This window comes from Caenorhabditis briggsae, assembly GCF_000004555.2.
Source record: "Caenorhabditis briggsae complete genome, chrV, whole genome shotgun sequence".
NCBI classification, from domain to species: domain Eukaryota; kingdom Metazoa; phylum Nematoda; class Chromadorea; order Rhabditida; family Rhabditidae; genus Caenorhabditis; species Caenorhabditis briggsae.
In genome coordinates this window covers 13,320,848-13,338,071 of record NC_013488.2, presented here as the reverse complement: position 1 = coordinate 13,338,071, position 17,224 = coordinate 13,320,848, and the positions used below count along the sequence as shown (strand labels likewise).

Genomic DNA, 17,224 nt, shown 5'->3' with positions numbered 1-17,224 from the left:
GATTGCGGAGTTGGCGTTCAAAACTACGACAATTTCTGTCAATGACTCAATTGATTTCAAGATTTTTATTTTGTTGAAAATTTCATAACGATAAAATTCAGATGAGAAATGAGACATTAAAAAGAAATGAGAATGAGATGAACCCAGAAGTACCTAACCAGGCATAGAAGGAACTATGAATGAAATTTCTAAGGGCAAGTGCAAAGAAAAAGAGACATTACTAAATAGTAGAATAGAAATGTTTCGGAAATGAAAGAAAATAAAAAATCTGTGGGAGAAAAAAAACTGGGAGAGATCAAGAACCCGTTTGGCTATTTACAGGTTGAGGGTAAAAAAATAAGAATTCTTAAGAATGGAAAAATAAAGAAAAGAATCAAAATCCGACATATCGCTTGCTCTTCTTCTTAACCGGTTGTGCTGCCGTAACGCCATTCAAAGGGTGAACTGATCGATGCATAGCCAACTGATGTCCTTGTTCTTCATCTCCTTCTCCACCACTCCAGCCACCGGTTGATTCAGCGAATTTGTCGATTATCATAGAGATCGGGAAGGCGAGAACTATGATTCCGCAAACAGAAGCCAAAGCTGCCACCACTTTTCCTCCAGCAGTGATCGGAACCAAGTCTCCATATCCGACTGTTGTCATTGTGATGACACCTTGATTGAACATTTTTCGAGAAACTTCTAGATGAAAAACTTACACCACCAACAAGCAGCAGGGATACTGTAGAACTTGGAGTTGGGTTCATCTCGCTCGAAGAAATATATGGCAGTTGAGAAGAGCATTATTCCTGCAAGACACCAAAAATCTATTCTTCACAAGTTCACAATTCATTTTCGTCAGTGTGTTTTCGTAGAAGTTCCAATACGAAAACAGACAAAATATTAGCTCCCAACGGGATCAACTGAACGTTGTTCTTCTTATTTTTCTCGTTCTAGACAATTATTCGAGAAACTGTATGATTTCAAAGGGATTCTTAAAAGTTATTGTTTTGGTACAAAAATTGGATCCATGGAAGAGAAACGCGGTTGGCAGTAGCCAAAGGTAGCGCCAACTACAGTAACCTGAAAATATGTTCATTTTCCGCGTTTAATTTATCGCTTTTCGCTGCTTTCCGTCGAGTGAAAACGCATGAAAATCGGGAAATAGAATTCGAAAAATGCACATATACTGCAGTTTGTTACTGCAGTTGTCGTTGTGGGACCTCCAAGGACACCGGCGTTTCTCTTCTACAGAACCGATTTTGTTTTGCAACAGAATAATAAAACAGAAAAAAGATCCTTACCTGTAACCAAAAACAATCCAAGCATACTCAGTTCCGCAGCACTCTTCTTCATTGTTTCTCCGAATGCACGTAGTCCAGTACTGTACCGAGCCAGCTTGAAAATCCGAGCCACTCTAGCTAACCTCATCACACGGACCACGAGCATTGCACCTGGAACATACAGAAAATTCTAAAAAGAAAGCTAAAAATTGTCATACCTCTGAATTCTTTCATCCATTGTAACTCATTGAATGCTTCAATCATGAAAGGAAGTACCGTGAGCAAGTCAATCACATTCAGAGGACTTCTGATGAATTCTGCTTTCTTTGGGTTCACAAGAAGGCGTGCGAGATATTCAAAAGTGAAGTAGACCATGCAACTGAAATTTTAATCTTATTAGATTTTTGAAGGCTCTTTCCTTGAGGAACTTGCAGTAGCTCTAAATAATGAAGAAGATAATGTGGTTCCTTGTTCTCGTCTTGAAGTTCTGGCATTGAGCTCAGAATCAATCCAAGCAGGGAAAGCAGTACAAAAACTGCTGATCCGACTGAAAACACTTTTGCGCCAGAAGATGATCTAGGATTTTCCATTAGCCGATAGAGTTTGAGTCTTTGTGGACCAAGTACAACTTTATCAAAGCATGAAGATGGCAAGGATGAATCAACAAATGCCTGAATTTTGAAAAATTGAAAGTTCAAGAGCAGAAAAAATTATACCTTCTCAGTTGATAACTTTCCAGCAATATTGTTATTCTCCTCCAGAATACAACACGGTGACATAAACGGAGTTGGAATTCTCCAGTAGTCCAATTCATATCTCAACCGTATTGGACAAATATCCATTGGCCGATGAAGTTTTCCAGTGACATAAAAATCAATGACATATTCAAAAATGATTGGGGATCTTTCGAAATAGTACTCTGACGTTGACTCAAAGTAGGCGTCACAGTCCGTCAGCCGTTCGACGTGCGACTTTTCACAGAATACTGCAAGTCGTGACGTGGCCAGTCTTCTTGTGATGATGTCAGAGTTAAGCCTTGCTTTCCGTCCACCAACATTCACAAAAACAATATCGGGAATTCTAGAGACACTCCCGTTTGGAACTGTCTCAGATACAGTGGATTCAATGAGAGGAACCTCCTCATTCATAACTGCAAAATTTTATAATTAAAGAAATGCAACAAAAAATTTAAAAAAGAGATTTGGAGGTATGGGGAATTGAACCCCAGACTTCTCCCATGCGAAGGGAGCGCTCTACCCCTGAGCTATACCCCCGACAAGAAGATGAAAAGGAAAATGACCATAAGAAAAGATAGGCGAAAAAAAGAGACGGAGAGAATGAGAGGCGCCGCAGTTCGTTCGTTTTTCTCTAGGGGCACATTTAGGGGAGGGGCGTCAAGAATGTTCAAATTTATGATGTTTGCGAAGAGGGATTTCAGTTTTTGAGTCAAAAATGGGTGTAAAAAGGAGGAGGGAAAATGGAGAAACATATGTTTTTACGGACCAGCAAGCATTCGGATGGTCCGTATTGGACTTTGATATTTGTCGGAAAAATGAAAACTGAGAAAAAGGAGAAGGATGAAGGAGAATTCGGGAAAATATAATATCATAGTAGGGAAAATTTTTAAAAGATGTTTGAATTTTTTTTTCCAACTTTTCTGAAAAAAAAGTAGTCCCCCAAGCATTTTTTGCTCTGGGAGAAGTCAAAAATAGAGGAATTCAATTTTATGCAAATTTTGTGCTCAATAAAAAGAGAATTGAATAGATCAAAAAGACGAGAGGTTTTTTGAAATTCCGATTCCCAGTATAAAGGGTTTTTGTAGGTTCTTAGCCTACCGTAAACGCTCCAATATAGGGCCCCTCTATACTTCAACTTTGACACTATATAACTCGTTTCCTGTAACAGATATCAAAAAGTGGTCAACTGACAAAATGTTCATTATATTATCAGAAGTGTTTTGTTAGTTGAGACAATTTTGATTTCTTCTACAGGGACCCAGATAAATTGGCTCAAAGTAAAAAGTTAAGGTGCCCTTCTATTACAGGTGTTACGGTATACCAATTTGGCGGAACCCGAACTGGCAGATTCTTTTAGTTGACACATTTTCTCAACTCCTACAAAATTTGAGTGGAGTCTAAACTCCTCGTGGCTACTCAAGGATACGTTAATAGGGGTTGAATTTCTACTTTTGCACGATGCAGGTACGAAATGACGTGTAAGATTCCAAAAATTGGGTCAAAAAGTTCAGAAATTTCTCAAGATGTAAATGGAAGGAGTGAGAGAGAATTCAGATGTCACGTCTTCTTCTTCTTCTTCTTTTACTTCAAAGGCGAAAATTGAGTTTCAAGATTTTGAGAAGAAGAATCAGAAGAAGGGGGCAGGTGAAGATGTCGGGAACGAAAAAGAAGATGTGAAAGATGAAGACGTGAAGTATTCTTGAAAATAGAATTTGAAAATAAAAGAACAGTGAGATGGAGGGAGTGTGTTGGAACACGAGTAAAAAGAAGGGCACTACACAGATCTCTATACAATCAGTTCTGGTTATTCATTTTGATTTAAAGGAACATGAACATATGTGGATAAAGAAGAAAAATGGGATTAGTGAACAGGAACTTTTTGAATACCGAATAAATTTTAGAAAAAAGAACGAGTTTTTATAGTGGAACGGGAAATGGAACTGATAAGGAACACTTGATTAAGAGCACAATGATAAGTTTAACTTTGAGCCAATTTATCTCGGTTCCTGTCAAAGATATCAAAAAGTTGTCAAGTGATGAATTGTTTATCAAAACATTATAAAATTTATTAGTTGACAAATTTTTGATATCTTGCACAGGAATTAAGATATTTGGGCTCAAACTTGACAAACATTTTTGACTACGTAAAACCTGTGTGCAGGTTTTACGGTAACTCAAAAGCTTTTACGGAACTGGAATCAAAAGTTTAAATATGTGATTTAGAAAAGAAGAAAAAGCAGAAGACTTTAATATTTCCAGTAAAGGTCATTTCATTTCGTCACAAAGCACGAGCAGATTCCTTCCAGAGTAAATATTCTAAGAATGAATTGTCAAGATATCACAAGGCACAAAAAATATTATAAAATAGATTACAAACTGTTTCATAGTGAACATAGTGGTTTGCTAAAATTGGATACAAGGTCTTCCCAACGTTTTTTGATGCTCTCAGTTCATGGATCTTTGACCTTTTTCTTGGAGTGTTCTCACCCCCAAAGAGCATGATTTTATTTTCCGGCAAACCCAAAAAACTAGTTATTTCCTCCTTCGAACAGTCAACATATTTATCAAGAGGGTCCGTTATTATGAACTGTGATCTCTGGGATGACAAATTGTGGAAAAAAAAGAAAAATGAAAAGAAAAAGCAGTTCTTCCTATCAATTAGTCTTTCATTATTGAAGAAAAAAGAAGTAGGTAAAAACAAATTTTCTATAATTGGAAGACTACTGTAGGTGTTCTGAGAATATAACAAAGTTAAGTCGCAATTCTATGTGTCTTGACATCATTTTATAGCTGCAAATGCTTCCCCGAAAAATGTGTCACACATTTTTGGTCCTTCCTCCTTTTTCTTCTTCATCCAATTTCAATTTCTCATTCATTGCAGAAGACAAAAAGATGGGTTCGCAGTAAAAGAGAGGGAAAAATTTTGACAATTGGGAAGATAAAGAAGCAGGTCAAAGAACGGTTATATAACTCAATGGAAAATGTGGAGCTGACTCAGTGTACCGTGAAACCTGTAATAGAAGGGCTCCCATACTGTCAAGCTTGAGCTCAATTATCTCAATTCCTATACAAGATATCAAAATTTTGCCGACTGATAAAATGTTGCCGATTTCATGATAAACAATTTATCAGTTGACAACTTTTTTATATCTTAACAGGATATGAGATAAATTGGCTCAAAGTTAGAAGGCCCTTCTATTACAGGTTTTACGCTACTCAAGCTTTTCAGATTGACTCACTGCATGTCACGAGACTGCGTTGGAATTTCGAAAACTACTTGAAAATTTTGAAACATCTCAATCTTCAACCTATTTGAATTTTCTAGTAGTTCTATCTGGTCCATAACTAGAATCTCGGGGAATTTCAGTGTAACCCAAGAAGTGGACTTTCATCTTCTGAGAATTTATTAAACTTTGCATGTACCACAAGAGAAACAAGAAGACGAGAGAGGAAAGAGACAATTTAGGTGAATTTATTATTATCTTTCTTGTTATTAGAAGTGCTCAATTTGCCGTATTATTGCTTTTAGAGAATGAAGTCTCTATTTGAATTCCAACTACTATAATACCTTTGAGACGTGCCGAATCTCAAAAAAATAAACACCTTCTGCTTCTTCTTCCCCACCTTCTTTTTTTTATTTTTCAACTTGAGAGATAGAAGAAGAAGATGTCAAGCGATCATTGAATATTCAATAAGACGATGTTCTGTGTGCTTTACTAAAATTACTGTGAGGTTTTTGGAAAAAAGAGTGAAAAGTAAATGGATTGGAAGTAAAACAGAAAAGTTTCAAAAATAGATTAAGCTGCTAAAAGCAATTTTTGGAAGGTGCACGTTTACAGATTGCCTCAGGGAAAGAAAAGGGCTGAAGTGTTCTTAAGAATTACGCAGAATAAGGATAAGAACATGGGAATGAGGTACAGTAGGATGTTCCAAAAAAGTTCAGAAAGTTTGTGGTTTTGGGAATTCAGAGTTTTTGGGGTTTATCTTAAACTTAGCTGCTGTAAAATATGCAAAAGAGAGCCACTCAACTTTCAACTTTGAGACGATTTTTCTCGGTTCCTTTCAAAGATATCAAAAGGTGGGTTCTACCACGTCAACGTTAGTATACTGTAGAACCTGTGATAGAAGGGAATACTGAATAAATTTTAGAAAAAAAAGAACGAGTTTCGATAGTGAAACGGGAAATGGAACTGAAAAGGAAAACTCGATTAAGAGCACAATGATAAGTTTATCTTTGAGCCAATTTATCTCGGTTCCTGTCAAAGATATCAAAAAGTGGTCTGTTGAAATGTGGCTGATATTATGACAAACATTTCATCAATTGACAACATTTTTGCTATCTCTTATAAAAATTGAGATAATTGAGCTCAAAATGCAATTATAGGGTTACCTTCTGCATTAGAGTGTGTGCTCCAAATTTGAGCCGATTTTTCTCGGTTCCTGTAAAAAAAAAGTAGTCAACTGATAAATTGTTCATCATAATATCAGAAATGTTTTATTAGTTGACACATATTCGATATCTTGCATAGAAGCCAAGAAAAAGTAGCTCAAACTTGACAGTATGGGGGCACTTCCATTGCAGGTTTTAGGTATACTTTCATAGTGTTTAAGAAAGAAGATTAGGACAAAATTAATTTTTTAAAAACTTTTTGTACCCAAAAAAAGAATGGTCTTTCAAGAAGAAAAAGAAGAAAACAAGATATTTATCTTCTAATCAAATTGAGAATGGTCCATCTCAAGTCTAAACAAAACTAAACAAAGTCTAAACAAAATGATCCAGATGAACTGGCAACTCTTCTTTTATTTTTTTTCAGACACACTATATTTGGAGCCGTTTTGTGATGATTGGTTTCGGAGAAGAAAAATGGGACGAAATGAGAAAAAAAGATTCCTAAAGGAAACTCAATCCAACGACGAATAAAAGGAATGATCGGGAAGCAGCCGGGGCGGGGAAGAAGGGGAAGAATGCGAGATGCGTGTGAATCTTGACACTCTACTCTAGAAGCACGATGACGTGGCAGATGAACAGATGATTAACTGGATAGGAGACGGGAGGGCTTCTTCCAAAAATGTGTGTTAATGTTCTTTTTTCTCTATACCTCCCCGGCGTTGCCAATGGAGATACTCTTCTGATAAGAGAAAAAAGGAAAAGAAATGAGAAGAAGAAGAAGAAAAAGAGATTTGGCAGTTTTGAGGGGAGAAGGTTAATCATTCTGTTATTCTCTTTTTTGGAGAAGTAGAAGATGAAGATTCAGCATTGATAGCTTTTTCAGAAATAGAAGGAACGGGGCAGAATGGATTAGAAGAATTCTATATACTTGCTCAGAAAAGGAAAAAAAATACGAAAACCCGCTTTGTTCATATAAGCCTCTCGAGGAGTTGAACTTGTGGGCTCAAGGCTCGAGGTGAAACGCCGCTACCGACTGAGCCACGTGAGCGAAGCTCGGCTGCCCGATAGAATATATAAAAGCGGGCACGATAGCTGTACGGTATGTCAGAATGCATACCCTGAATTCATAAGAACTATGAAAAATCTCCTTTAAAAATACAATAAACCAAAACCAAACAGGTCAATTAAATTTCTCAGAAAAAAAGTGGAAAAAAACGAGAAGAATGAGTAAGAAACTGAGAAAGAAGAAAAGGATTAAGTTCGACCTACAACACTTCTCACTACTCTCACTATTTTCTGTGCTTTCGTTTTATCACGAGAATCAGAAATGAGCATAGTAGTAATACGGATGGACAAGGAGGAGGAGGAGAAGAGGAATAGACAAAGTAATGTGTGATAAATGGGACATAGGAACTGCATCTGAATTCTCAGGCACTATTTCTTTTTGGGAAACGAAATATATGTCATTTGATAGAAGACGTAATCGACTGGATGAGCAGCTAGTTCAGAATAGACCGATCAACGAATGCAAAATTCAGGAAATTCGTATTAAAAATCCGAAAAATTAGACATTAGAAAAATGATATTGGGGGATTGCTAGGATTTTTATTCATTTCACAATTACCCTAAAACCTGTGATAGAACACGGTGAACTTTGAGTCAATTTTTCTCGGTTCCTATGAAAGGTATAAAAAAGTTGCCAACTAATAAATTGTTTATCATCAACAGTGTTTCATCAGTTGACAGCTTATTTATATCTCTGACAGGAACCGAGAAAAATTAGCTCATAGTCAAAGGTTAGGGACCCTTCTATAAAAGGTTTAAGGTGATTTTCCGAAACTCGGGGAAATATTTTGACTTACGAAAATCAATCATCTAGATTCTACGCTTCAGACTCGTAAGACTTTTTCGATGATCGAATCATATAAATGTCATGAACTTATCAGAATTTCTTCATGACGTAGATTTTGAAATGTATGGGTCTTCTTCAATTAAACTGCTCTGTTTTAAAAACACTCCCTACTTGGAAATTAATTAGAACACAGATTCTCCACGTCATTCTTGAATTATGATCAATAGAATATGGCTTGAAGAAGAAGGAAGCCTTGAAAAGGAGAAGAAATCAAAGATTTCGATGAACCCGCTGAGGAGGTGCTATGAGAGCAAATGCCCCCGTGTCCAATCAGGTTTCGGCCTCGGCTTCTTCTTCTTTTTTTCGCTATCCTCTCATCCTTATTCTAGGCCCCTTAAATCTTAAATCTACTTATGACACGAAAACTCGAGATTGAGATGCGCAGAGATAACGAGACATCTTCTTCTTTTGCTTTTCTTTTTTCTGTGTAATTCAATGCCCGACCTTTGACACCCTCTCAGTATATGGTGATGAAAGGAGAGAGATCAGATGAATCTTTGAAAGAAATTCAGATTCGCGGAAACGAGCAATACACACAAATTTAGAAAACGTGGGTGAATGAGAGTATTTCCCCCACGGGCAGTTTGTCTACTTTCTTAATAAATGAATATATTTTTCTATTCACAGAAGTACAATATTTTTCTTGAAATACACAATACAATAATTGAGAAATTAACTCATTGATCATTTTCATTAGACAATCATAATAAAAAATATTATTCGGTGTTCCCACACACTCCAATTCAATTCCAATGAATTGGTATTAAGAAAAAACTGATGAGTAATAACTTCATAGTAATCCAGACAATACAAATATAGAAGAAAATGAGGGATTTCGATTCGAAAACTAGTGTGTCATATAATCCGGAAACAAGGATATATAACCTCGTTCGGTATATTCAAAATCTGGATTAGCCCAATGCAAACTTGGCTCATCTTGCAAATCCTGCTGAAAGACAACAAAAGACTATGATTAAAAAATGAAAATATATGTTTCTGAGAATATTGGAAGAAAAAGTTTTCGTTGCAAGAACTTTTTTTTGGAAACTAACGAGACATTGTCTAATGAGCACAAGCTAGTAAGTAACGACCAGCAAACACATAAAAAACGAACCGATCACATAACACAAGTGTAATAGATATCCTTACGGAAGCACAAAAAAGTCCAAGAAACCAAATATACAATTTGAACCAAGAAAAGGAGCTAATAGGCAATTCATACTCAATTCATCACGTTGTAGGTGTGGGAGTAATGTAGTATGGAACCACGAGAATTCTGAAGAGCTTTCTGGAGAAGAGGAATTTTTTGAAGCGACGCACTTTAAAATTGATGTTGATCTTTATAAATGGTTACCGAGACCCATAAAATTTGAGTGAATCGTTGTACGGGGCTCAAATTCAGATTTCGAAAATTCAAATAATTCATTAGTAAACTGATCCAATTTCAAACCATTTTAACAACTTTGTGCTGAGTTATCGTTTGTCAAAGATGCTTCATCTCATTAAAATCACAAGAAACATTACTCTGCTCATCTTTGGACAATCATAACAATACACAGACTTGAAGAATCGCTTTGAAAATTTCAATGGCTTTGAATCAAACGCAAAATTATATTTCTACCAATTTTCGTGCTTCCAATACACTTATGTCTAAAGATACCCGTATTGATCATACCGGATAATCTCGGCTGCGGGTGCCAATACTTGGCCAAATTTCATGATTTTACAAGTGTTGGCCAAGCCTCCCCCAAGCCTTGGCCAAAGTATGCGCCTCCATGAGCCGTTGTGATGGCTTCCACAAGTCTTGGCCCATAGTCGGAAGGCTACAAGTCGTGGCCAATTCTGATTTTTGATTTTTTACCTTCGGACTCATCATTTAATATTCAATTTATTTTCTGGTTTTACCTATTTTTCTACTATTTTCATCAACTTTTGAATTTTTATGAAGGTATTTCAATGTTTTTGGTATAAGAAATTTTGAAGTTTCGAATGGTGTAACTTTCAACATGACAAAACATTCAACTTCAACTCAAAAAGGCAAAACCGAAAAACGATAAATCTGCGAGTCGTGAGCACATCGTGAGCATATCGTGAGTTATTATGAAGAGATATTCAGGTTTGAACAGTTCAATATTACAGAATTCGAACACTTGAATATACAGAATTTCGCCTCACAAAAACACAGGAGACAGAGGATGAAAAAAGTTAATTTTCTGCAAAATTCCACCTAAAAATTCTGCATCAAAACTGTTGTTTAGTCGACAAAGGATCTCTTTTTGAAGGTGTCACACATTTTTCATGGAGTTTGAAAACGCTATGAAAACGATTCAGAGTTTCTTCAAAATTGTGCATGTGCAGAGTGTCGCAGTGGAAAATGAACACGATTTCAGTAAAACATAATGCTTGGAACTCACAGGAATGAGGTTTTTTTTAAGTATTTGAAGACAACTCGAACTATGTAAAGAGTAAGTTATTCGCACTGCACATTATGTAAATGTTTGTTATTCGAAAGTCAGTAATGTCGAAACCACAACTGTGAAAATTTTTCGAAAAGGAAGTGATGGTATTAGTTCAAAGACTGAGAATTTTTAAAATTATCGTTTGTATTTCAGATGCAAGAAATTGGATCGTAATGTCCTCATCTAAAGGATACTTCAAAATACAAAGCAAAAATTGAGAAAATGAGATGACTCGACTAGATGCGATTACACTGTCATTGTCGATGAATTTCAACGGATTTCAAAGAAAAGGAAACGAAAAGGTGTAAATTTTTTGTGATTTTAATTAATTTTTTTTTCATTATTCGTTTTGTGTAGTGTTCTAATAAAATGTTGTAGTATATTCTAATTTTGAATACAATCACAACAGAACAACAGGTTTCAATGAAAACACACAAAGCCACACACAAGTGTAGGACAAGATTTCCACAAGTCTTGCACAAGCCTCCCACAAGTCTTAGCTAATACATAGAGTAATGTGCTCGGAGACTTGTGCTAAACTTGTGGGAGGTCTGGCCAAGTATTGGCGCCGACAGCCGAGATTGTCCGCCTTCATGTAAACTGAAATTTGACTATTTTCGCCTATCACTTTAGCCTCAACAATGACGACATTATTTCACACAAAAAATGTCTCAATCTATTTTTGGGATCCAGCATCATTTCTATTTTCTATTTTCGATGAAACTTGATATTATCTGATACATCTGCTGATCCATTGACTTGGGAAAAATGTTTTTTATTTATATTTATTTTTGTGGCAAAAATGAATCGTTCGGGAGCAATGATAAAACATGAGATAGATTGATGATTCTAACATTTGAAACCAGATGAAAAAGTACCCGTTTTGGATTTCGATAACCCATTTTCTAGATATTAATTTTCAAGCCGATTTTCTTGATTTTCTGGCGGAATATAATGTTCTGTAGAGATCCACATCTGCCTGGAGAAGAAGTGCATTTGGGAGAAGAGAAACTTCTGGATGGGATAGGCGAAGTGGTGAGCTGAAATTTCATTTTCTTTACATATCTAGTAGTTTTGACCAAAGCATAAAAAAGTAAAAACGTGTTCTGTCCTAGGACAGTAGCTACTATACTATTTCTCTATGGTGGAACCGTTTTCATTCATCAAACGAAACTTACTGCATAGAAGCTGTGGAAAGTGTGAAGCCATCAGCTGTAGCAGAGCTTATAAAGTTTTGAAGAGCGGACTTTGTAGTTCTTCTCAATCCATCCAAATCGGATACTGACAATGCCAAGAAATCTACTCCAGGAGTAAAATCTAGTGATTGGATGGTTACCGATCCTGCAAACCAAAGTTCTTTAAAGGTGAGGGAAAATGAAAAATACAATTTTTTTTGAAATTTGATTCATATAAGCTCCTCAAGAAGTTGAACTTGTGGGACGAATATTGAAGGTGCGGCGCCGCTACCAGCTGAGCTACGCGGGCGAAGTTAGAGCGAGCGCCCGATTGCTGTACGCATTGTACACCGTTAAGTCAGAATGCAAACCCTAGACCCAAAAAACTCCGAAAATTATCCGGTCCACCTCTTTTAAACTCAAGTCTAGAAAATTAAATTCAAGTCAAATCGAAATTTTCTAACCTGTCAGCTTTCCTCCAATGGTCTTCATATTAACCAGAATAACGGTGTTGAAAGGAATCACTCCAATTTTTTGGCGAGTTCCCTCCAGGAAGAATATGCATCTTCCATTCATTGAAACCGTCATGGAATCTAAAAAAATTCGTTAAAAAATAGAGAAATTTTCATGCGAATAGTCCCTACCAGTGTTAACAGTGACAGTTGGTGGAGCAGCTGATCTAATGATCAATTCCAATCGTCTGTTTGGATAAACGGTTTTGATCTAAAAATGAAAAAAAAATATTTTTTTCAAAAAAGACGAACATGACGAACCTTGGTGATCTCATCTGCAATACAAACTTCATCTATTGTACAGCTGGTTTCAAGCAGATTTCCGATTCCCGGAGTTTTAGAATCCACATGGAATATCAGAGAGTTGGTTCTGAATTAGGTCGATTTGAGGGATCTAATTTTGATTCGGCAAACCTGTGAGCTTGGAATAGTAAACTATTCAAAGAGTACTGAGACACCACAACTTCAACCATTCTTCTGTTTGTGTTCTGTGGAATTCTGAATGGATATGGCGCTTGATACGGAGATGAACCTTCTGGAAAAGCAATTCCAGATGTCAGGAAGTAAACAGGAAACTTACGCGATCGAGAACTGAAAACATTTCCAGAAATTCCCAGTGAAAAATCTGAAGACGTGGACGCAGCATCCAGAAGAGTAAGATCAATCAGAATGTGAGAGAGACGTTCAATGTTAAAGAAGTTGATGACGTCATCACGAGATAGGTTGATTTTTCGCAGGGGAACTGAAAATGAAATTTTAATTTCAATGTTCTCAAAATTCTTTAAATCCAGTACTATTCGGAGTTGGTTTTGCTGGCTTTCCTTCTGTTTTCTCAATATCGTCATAGTAGTCATCTGACGTCGTGGTCGCTCTCTTCTGGCGGACCAACGTGGCAAAGTTTGTAGCTGTAGAGGTCGCACTCTTTTTCACATTGTTCTGAACTTTTCAGTTTTAACCGAAGTCTCAGTTTCAGATTCCCTACCGTAATGATAATTTCTAACAATTCCTTTGCCGAAAGAGATCTTGGAATTCTGGCCAGTCTCGTGGAGAAATGCTGTTGCGTCAATCGATTCATATGTTCACATATCGCTTCTTCCAGTTGAATTTTCGATTGTCCTGATAGAACATTCCCAAACTTCTGGTTAATTGTATCAGTGAGTAGACCCATATTCGCAACTCTTGTTGACACGATTCCATTTTCAATTTTACATTCATTGAATCTCAAATACGGTTGATCGTTCACAGTTTTCTGAAGATCCAAAAGTGCACTGACTCCAATACTCCTTCCTGAATTTTCAATTGGTTTGAAAAGTATAATATTGCAACTTTGGATTCTAATTGCCCTCCTTCAACCAGTTTGTTTTTTTTATGATGAACAAAACACACACACCTGTAACCACAACGTTTCCAGTGATAGGAATGTTCAGTATCACAGTGATAGTTCCGCTGAGTTGTCCTGTTACTCTGTAAGAAATTATAGTTTAACATGAATAAAATTGTCGGAACAAAATTAGGGAATATTTTACTTTTGTGCAAAAAAAATGTGATTCACATAAAAATGAAAAAATCACTTATTAAGAAAAACGCATCTCTGTACAACCAAATTTTAAAAAGTTATCCCTCAGCGACGAGCTTGAATTATCTAGTCCTCGGCCAGCGCCCGAAAATTTCATTTCTCGAATTTTCAAAGTTTTTTATTTATTTTCGACCGGTTTTTCTCAGGTAATAGTCCATTTTTTGAAAACTTATCAAAACGTTTGTATAGGATTGCCGAAAATGTCAAAAAATTCCGAAGAAAATCGGTAGGAATTCGAAAACAGCCCCTGAAAAGTTCCAATACCATATTTTCGTGCGCTGGCGACTAGAAAAAGGGACTAGGAAACTCAAACTCGGCCGCCAGTCATCGGATACCACTTATTATTTTAGAGGTTTCTCTCATTTAAGGAAAAACACTTTTTTCTTTGTTTTTAAGTGAATCATACCGTAAAAATCGAGATAATTGAACTCAAACTTTATATTGTTTTTTTTTGCTAAATACGATCACTTTTAGAATACAATCTATATATAATTCTTGGTGTATGATTTGAATGAAAAAAAGAACTCACACAAAGTCAAAATCGGTGACCCGGATCCGAAATTTGTTCGGAAAGTGCGGTTCGAACGCGACGAAACTGGGTTGCCGGAACGAAGACATTCGGAATGAGTGCGCCTAAACGCACTCAAACGTTTTTCACTTGATTCATAAACTCACTTTCAAACACTTACGTCTACACATCCTTCTTGGAAACACTGACGAGTTGCTGGTATGTTGACACGTGGCACTTCATACTCTACCAGGCCTTCTGCAAAAGAATTTGATTGGAAAGGAGAAGAAGAAGAGGTTCTTTTTTTCTGACTAGAACCACTACAAAACTGTCATCTGATGACCAGCTGACGGGTGACCAAAAAACATACTAACGATCGAAGAAGCCTGATCAAAGACGGGACGATTCAGACGCACTCTGATAGCTGGTCGAAATGATTGACATCTGATCTGAAAATCTGAATTTTAGTAGAAAAAGCTTCCTTTCCCTTTTTTTTCGATGTATGTCTCATGTTTTCTTTTTGCCACTTTTTTCCCGCATTATATTTGAATAGAAGAATTCCTTCCAATTCAAAAATCCTGTGTTCAAGGTCTTTTTTTCAACTTCAACTTCTCTTCCCTTTCGCTGCCTCGAATCTACATATTTGATAGTCAAAAACCAATCACAACAGAAAATTCTAAGAAAGTTCAGGTCAATTTGGCATTCAGGTTATAATAGTTTGACGAAAAAGGGGGTCTCTCTTGTAGCCATCAGATCTCTAGGCTACGATTTTCTTTGCAGAAACAAAAAAAAACTAGTCATGAAAAATAGAATTAAAATCACAAGTTGATTTTGTTATCAGTTGAAAATCAATTCTATCTGTTTCTTTGATATGGTGATCCCTTCTGAAGAACCACTTTTTCAAAAAGAAAACATTCTTTGATGTTGACCGCACCTAGTTACAGTAGTACATTAATTTTCCCTCAATCGAACTTTTTTTCTTCGGGGCTTAAATTGGAAAGAATTACACAGTATTATTACACTGGAATGTTTTGGAACCTTGGGAGAGAATGACCATCAAATTTTTTAGATTGAGAAGCATAGATAGAAATGGTCATTTCCTAGAAAAGAACGACAGAAAAACGAAAAACAGAATTTAATCCGACTTTTCAGAGATACAAATTTAATGTACTGTCTTTTTTGAAAAACTAAAATATCAACTTCCGAGAAGGCTTCAGCTCAGGGCTGGGATTTTACGTTTACGGTTTTTACGAATTTTACGGATTTTACGGCATTTTGGGACAGCCGTAAAATTTTACGGACCCCCGTAAAGTTGTATCCGTAAAATCCGTAAAATCCGTAAAAATAATGAAATGACTGTTTTTGGCAAAAAATAACATTATTTTGAGTTTGGCGCTATTTTAAGTATGTAACTTTCTGAGATTTCAATACAAAAAAAAAGAAAATTCGTTTTTTTTCCGAGGTTTTTGAAAAGTTTACCGAACTAGTTGGAAAATGGAAGTTTGAGATTTTTAATAAAAGTGAGACAATGCATAATTTTCGAGTTATTGAAATGAAACTCCGCAAAATCACAAACCTGAAAGTGCAAAAACTTGAAAAAATAGGTTTTGGTTGCAAAATACAGTCACTTTGGAAATTTTACGGTTTTACGGATTTTACGGAATTTTACGGATTTTTAAATCCGGAAATTTTACGTTTTACGGATTCCGTAAAAAAATAATTTTACGCCCAGCCCTGCTTCAGTTACTGAAAAACTTAAAAAAACCAGCAATAGAAGGATGACCCAACTTTGACCCAATTTATCTCGTTCCTTGTCAAAGATATCAAAAAGTTGCCGACTGATAAAATGTTTTTCATAATATCAGAAGTATTTTGTTAGTTGACACATTTTTGATATCTTGCACAAGAACTGAGATAATTGAGCTTAAACTTGACAATGTGGGGACTTTTCTCTTACAGCTTTTACAGCATTTTACAATCAATCAAACTGATACTTCTAGAAATCACCGAGAAACTCTGATCCCAAAGTTAAACAAATTTCTAAAATCCCAAAAATTCCAAAAGCTTACCAACTGAACGAGAACCAACGAAACAGACAGTAAACTCAAAAATAAAGACCGTGAGATGATCATAGTCTTAAAAGTTGAATACTTGAAAGAATGGTAATTGCATGCAGCTTTTTCTTCTTCTTCTCTCCTTCTTCTTATTCGGAAGTGATTCCTGACAGGGTAATCGAGGAGACGGTAAACCAAAAAAATGCCCCGAGAAAAATTACGCGTTTTCGTTTGTCATTCTGCGTTTCGCTTCCTTTTTCTCGCCTTCTCCTCCTTCTTTTTTTTGATGATGATGATGACGGTGACCCCAGAGAAACAGCCCGAGAATTGGGCAGATGACACGCCTCCTGCCGTTGAAATCAACGTCTTCTGATGATGGAGAAGAAAAAAGAAGACGACCACTATGCAACAATAACAAGTCGTTCGGAACGAGAACGATAGTTGGAAGAAGACCTTCTCTCACTTTTTCTCACAATGGACACTTTTTTGGGATTAGACTGTAATCCGATTGGACGAGAATGAAACAGGCTAAATGGCTAATGGAAGTTTTGAAGGAAAAGGAGAAGGACGTAGACAGAAGAGATAAGAAGAAGTGCTTGTTCAGTATCTCTATCCATCTTCGCCTACTGACCACAT

The 17,224-nt window shown here is 36.3% G+C and overlaps 2 protein-coding genes and 1 non-coding gene across 3 annotated transcripts; all 3 read right to left on the bottom strand.

Moving 5' to 3' along the window:
- Positions 1-373: 373 nt before the first annotated feature.
- On the bottom strand, positions 374-2,413 carry Cbr-kvs-3 (the record flags this gene model as incomplete). Its single annotated transcript, XM_045237982.1, has 6 exons — positions 374-657; positions 726-791; positions 1,287-1,436; positions 1,484-1,644; positions 1,698-1,936; positions 1,982-2,413. The coding sequence occupies 6 exons, from the start codon at positions 2,411-2,413 to the stop codon at positions 374-376; spliced, it is 1,332 nt and encodes a 443-aa protein (XP_045096729.1).
- Positions 2,414-2,467: 54 nt separating this feature from the next.
- Positions 2,468-2,539, bottom strand: CBG28304. Its single transcript has one exon. It is a non-coding gene (tRNA).
- A 9,143-nt stretch (positions 2,540-11,682) lies between these two features.
- On the bottom strand, positions 11,683-17,224 carry CBG19248 (the record flags this gene model as incomplete). The annotated part of the gene is made up of 14 exons (XM_045237981.1): positions 11,683-11,803; positions 11,942-12,104; positions 12,403-12,531; positions 12,583-12,661; positions 12,712-12,820; positions 12,865-12,985; positions 13,031-13,192; positions 13,245-13,386; positions 13,433-13,737; positions 13,841-13,914; positions 14,556-14,659; positions 14,716-14,792; positions 14,905-14,983; positions 17,216-17,224. The coding sequence occupies 14 exons, from the start codon at positions 17,222-17,224 to the stop codon at positions 11,683-11,685; spliced, it is 1,674 nt and encodes a 557-aa protein (XP_045096728.1).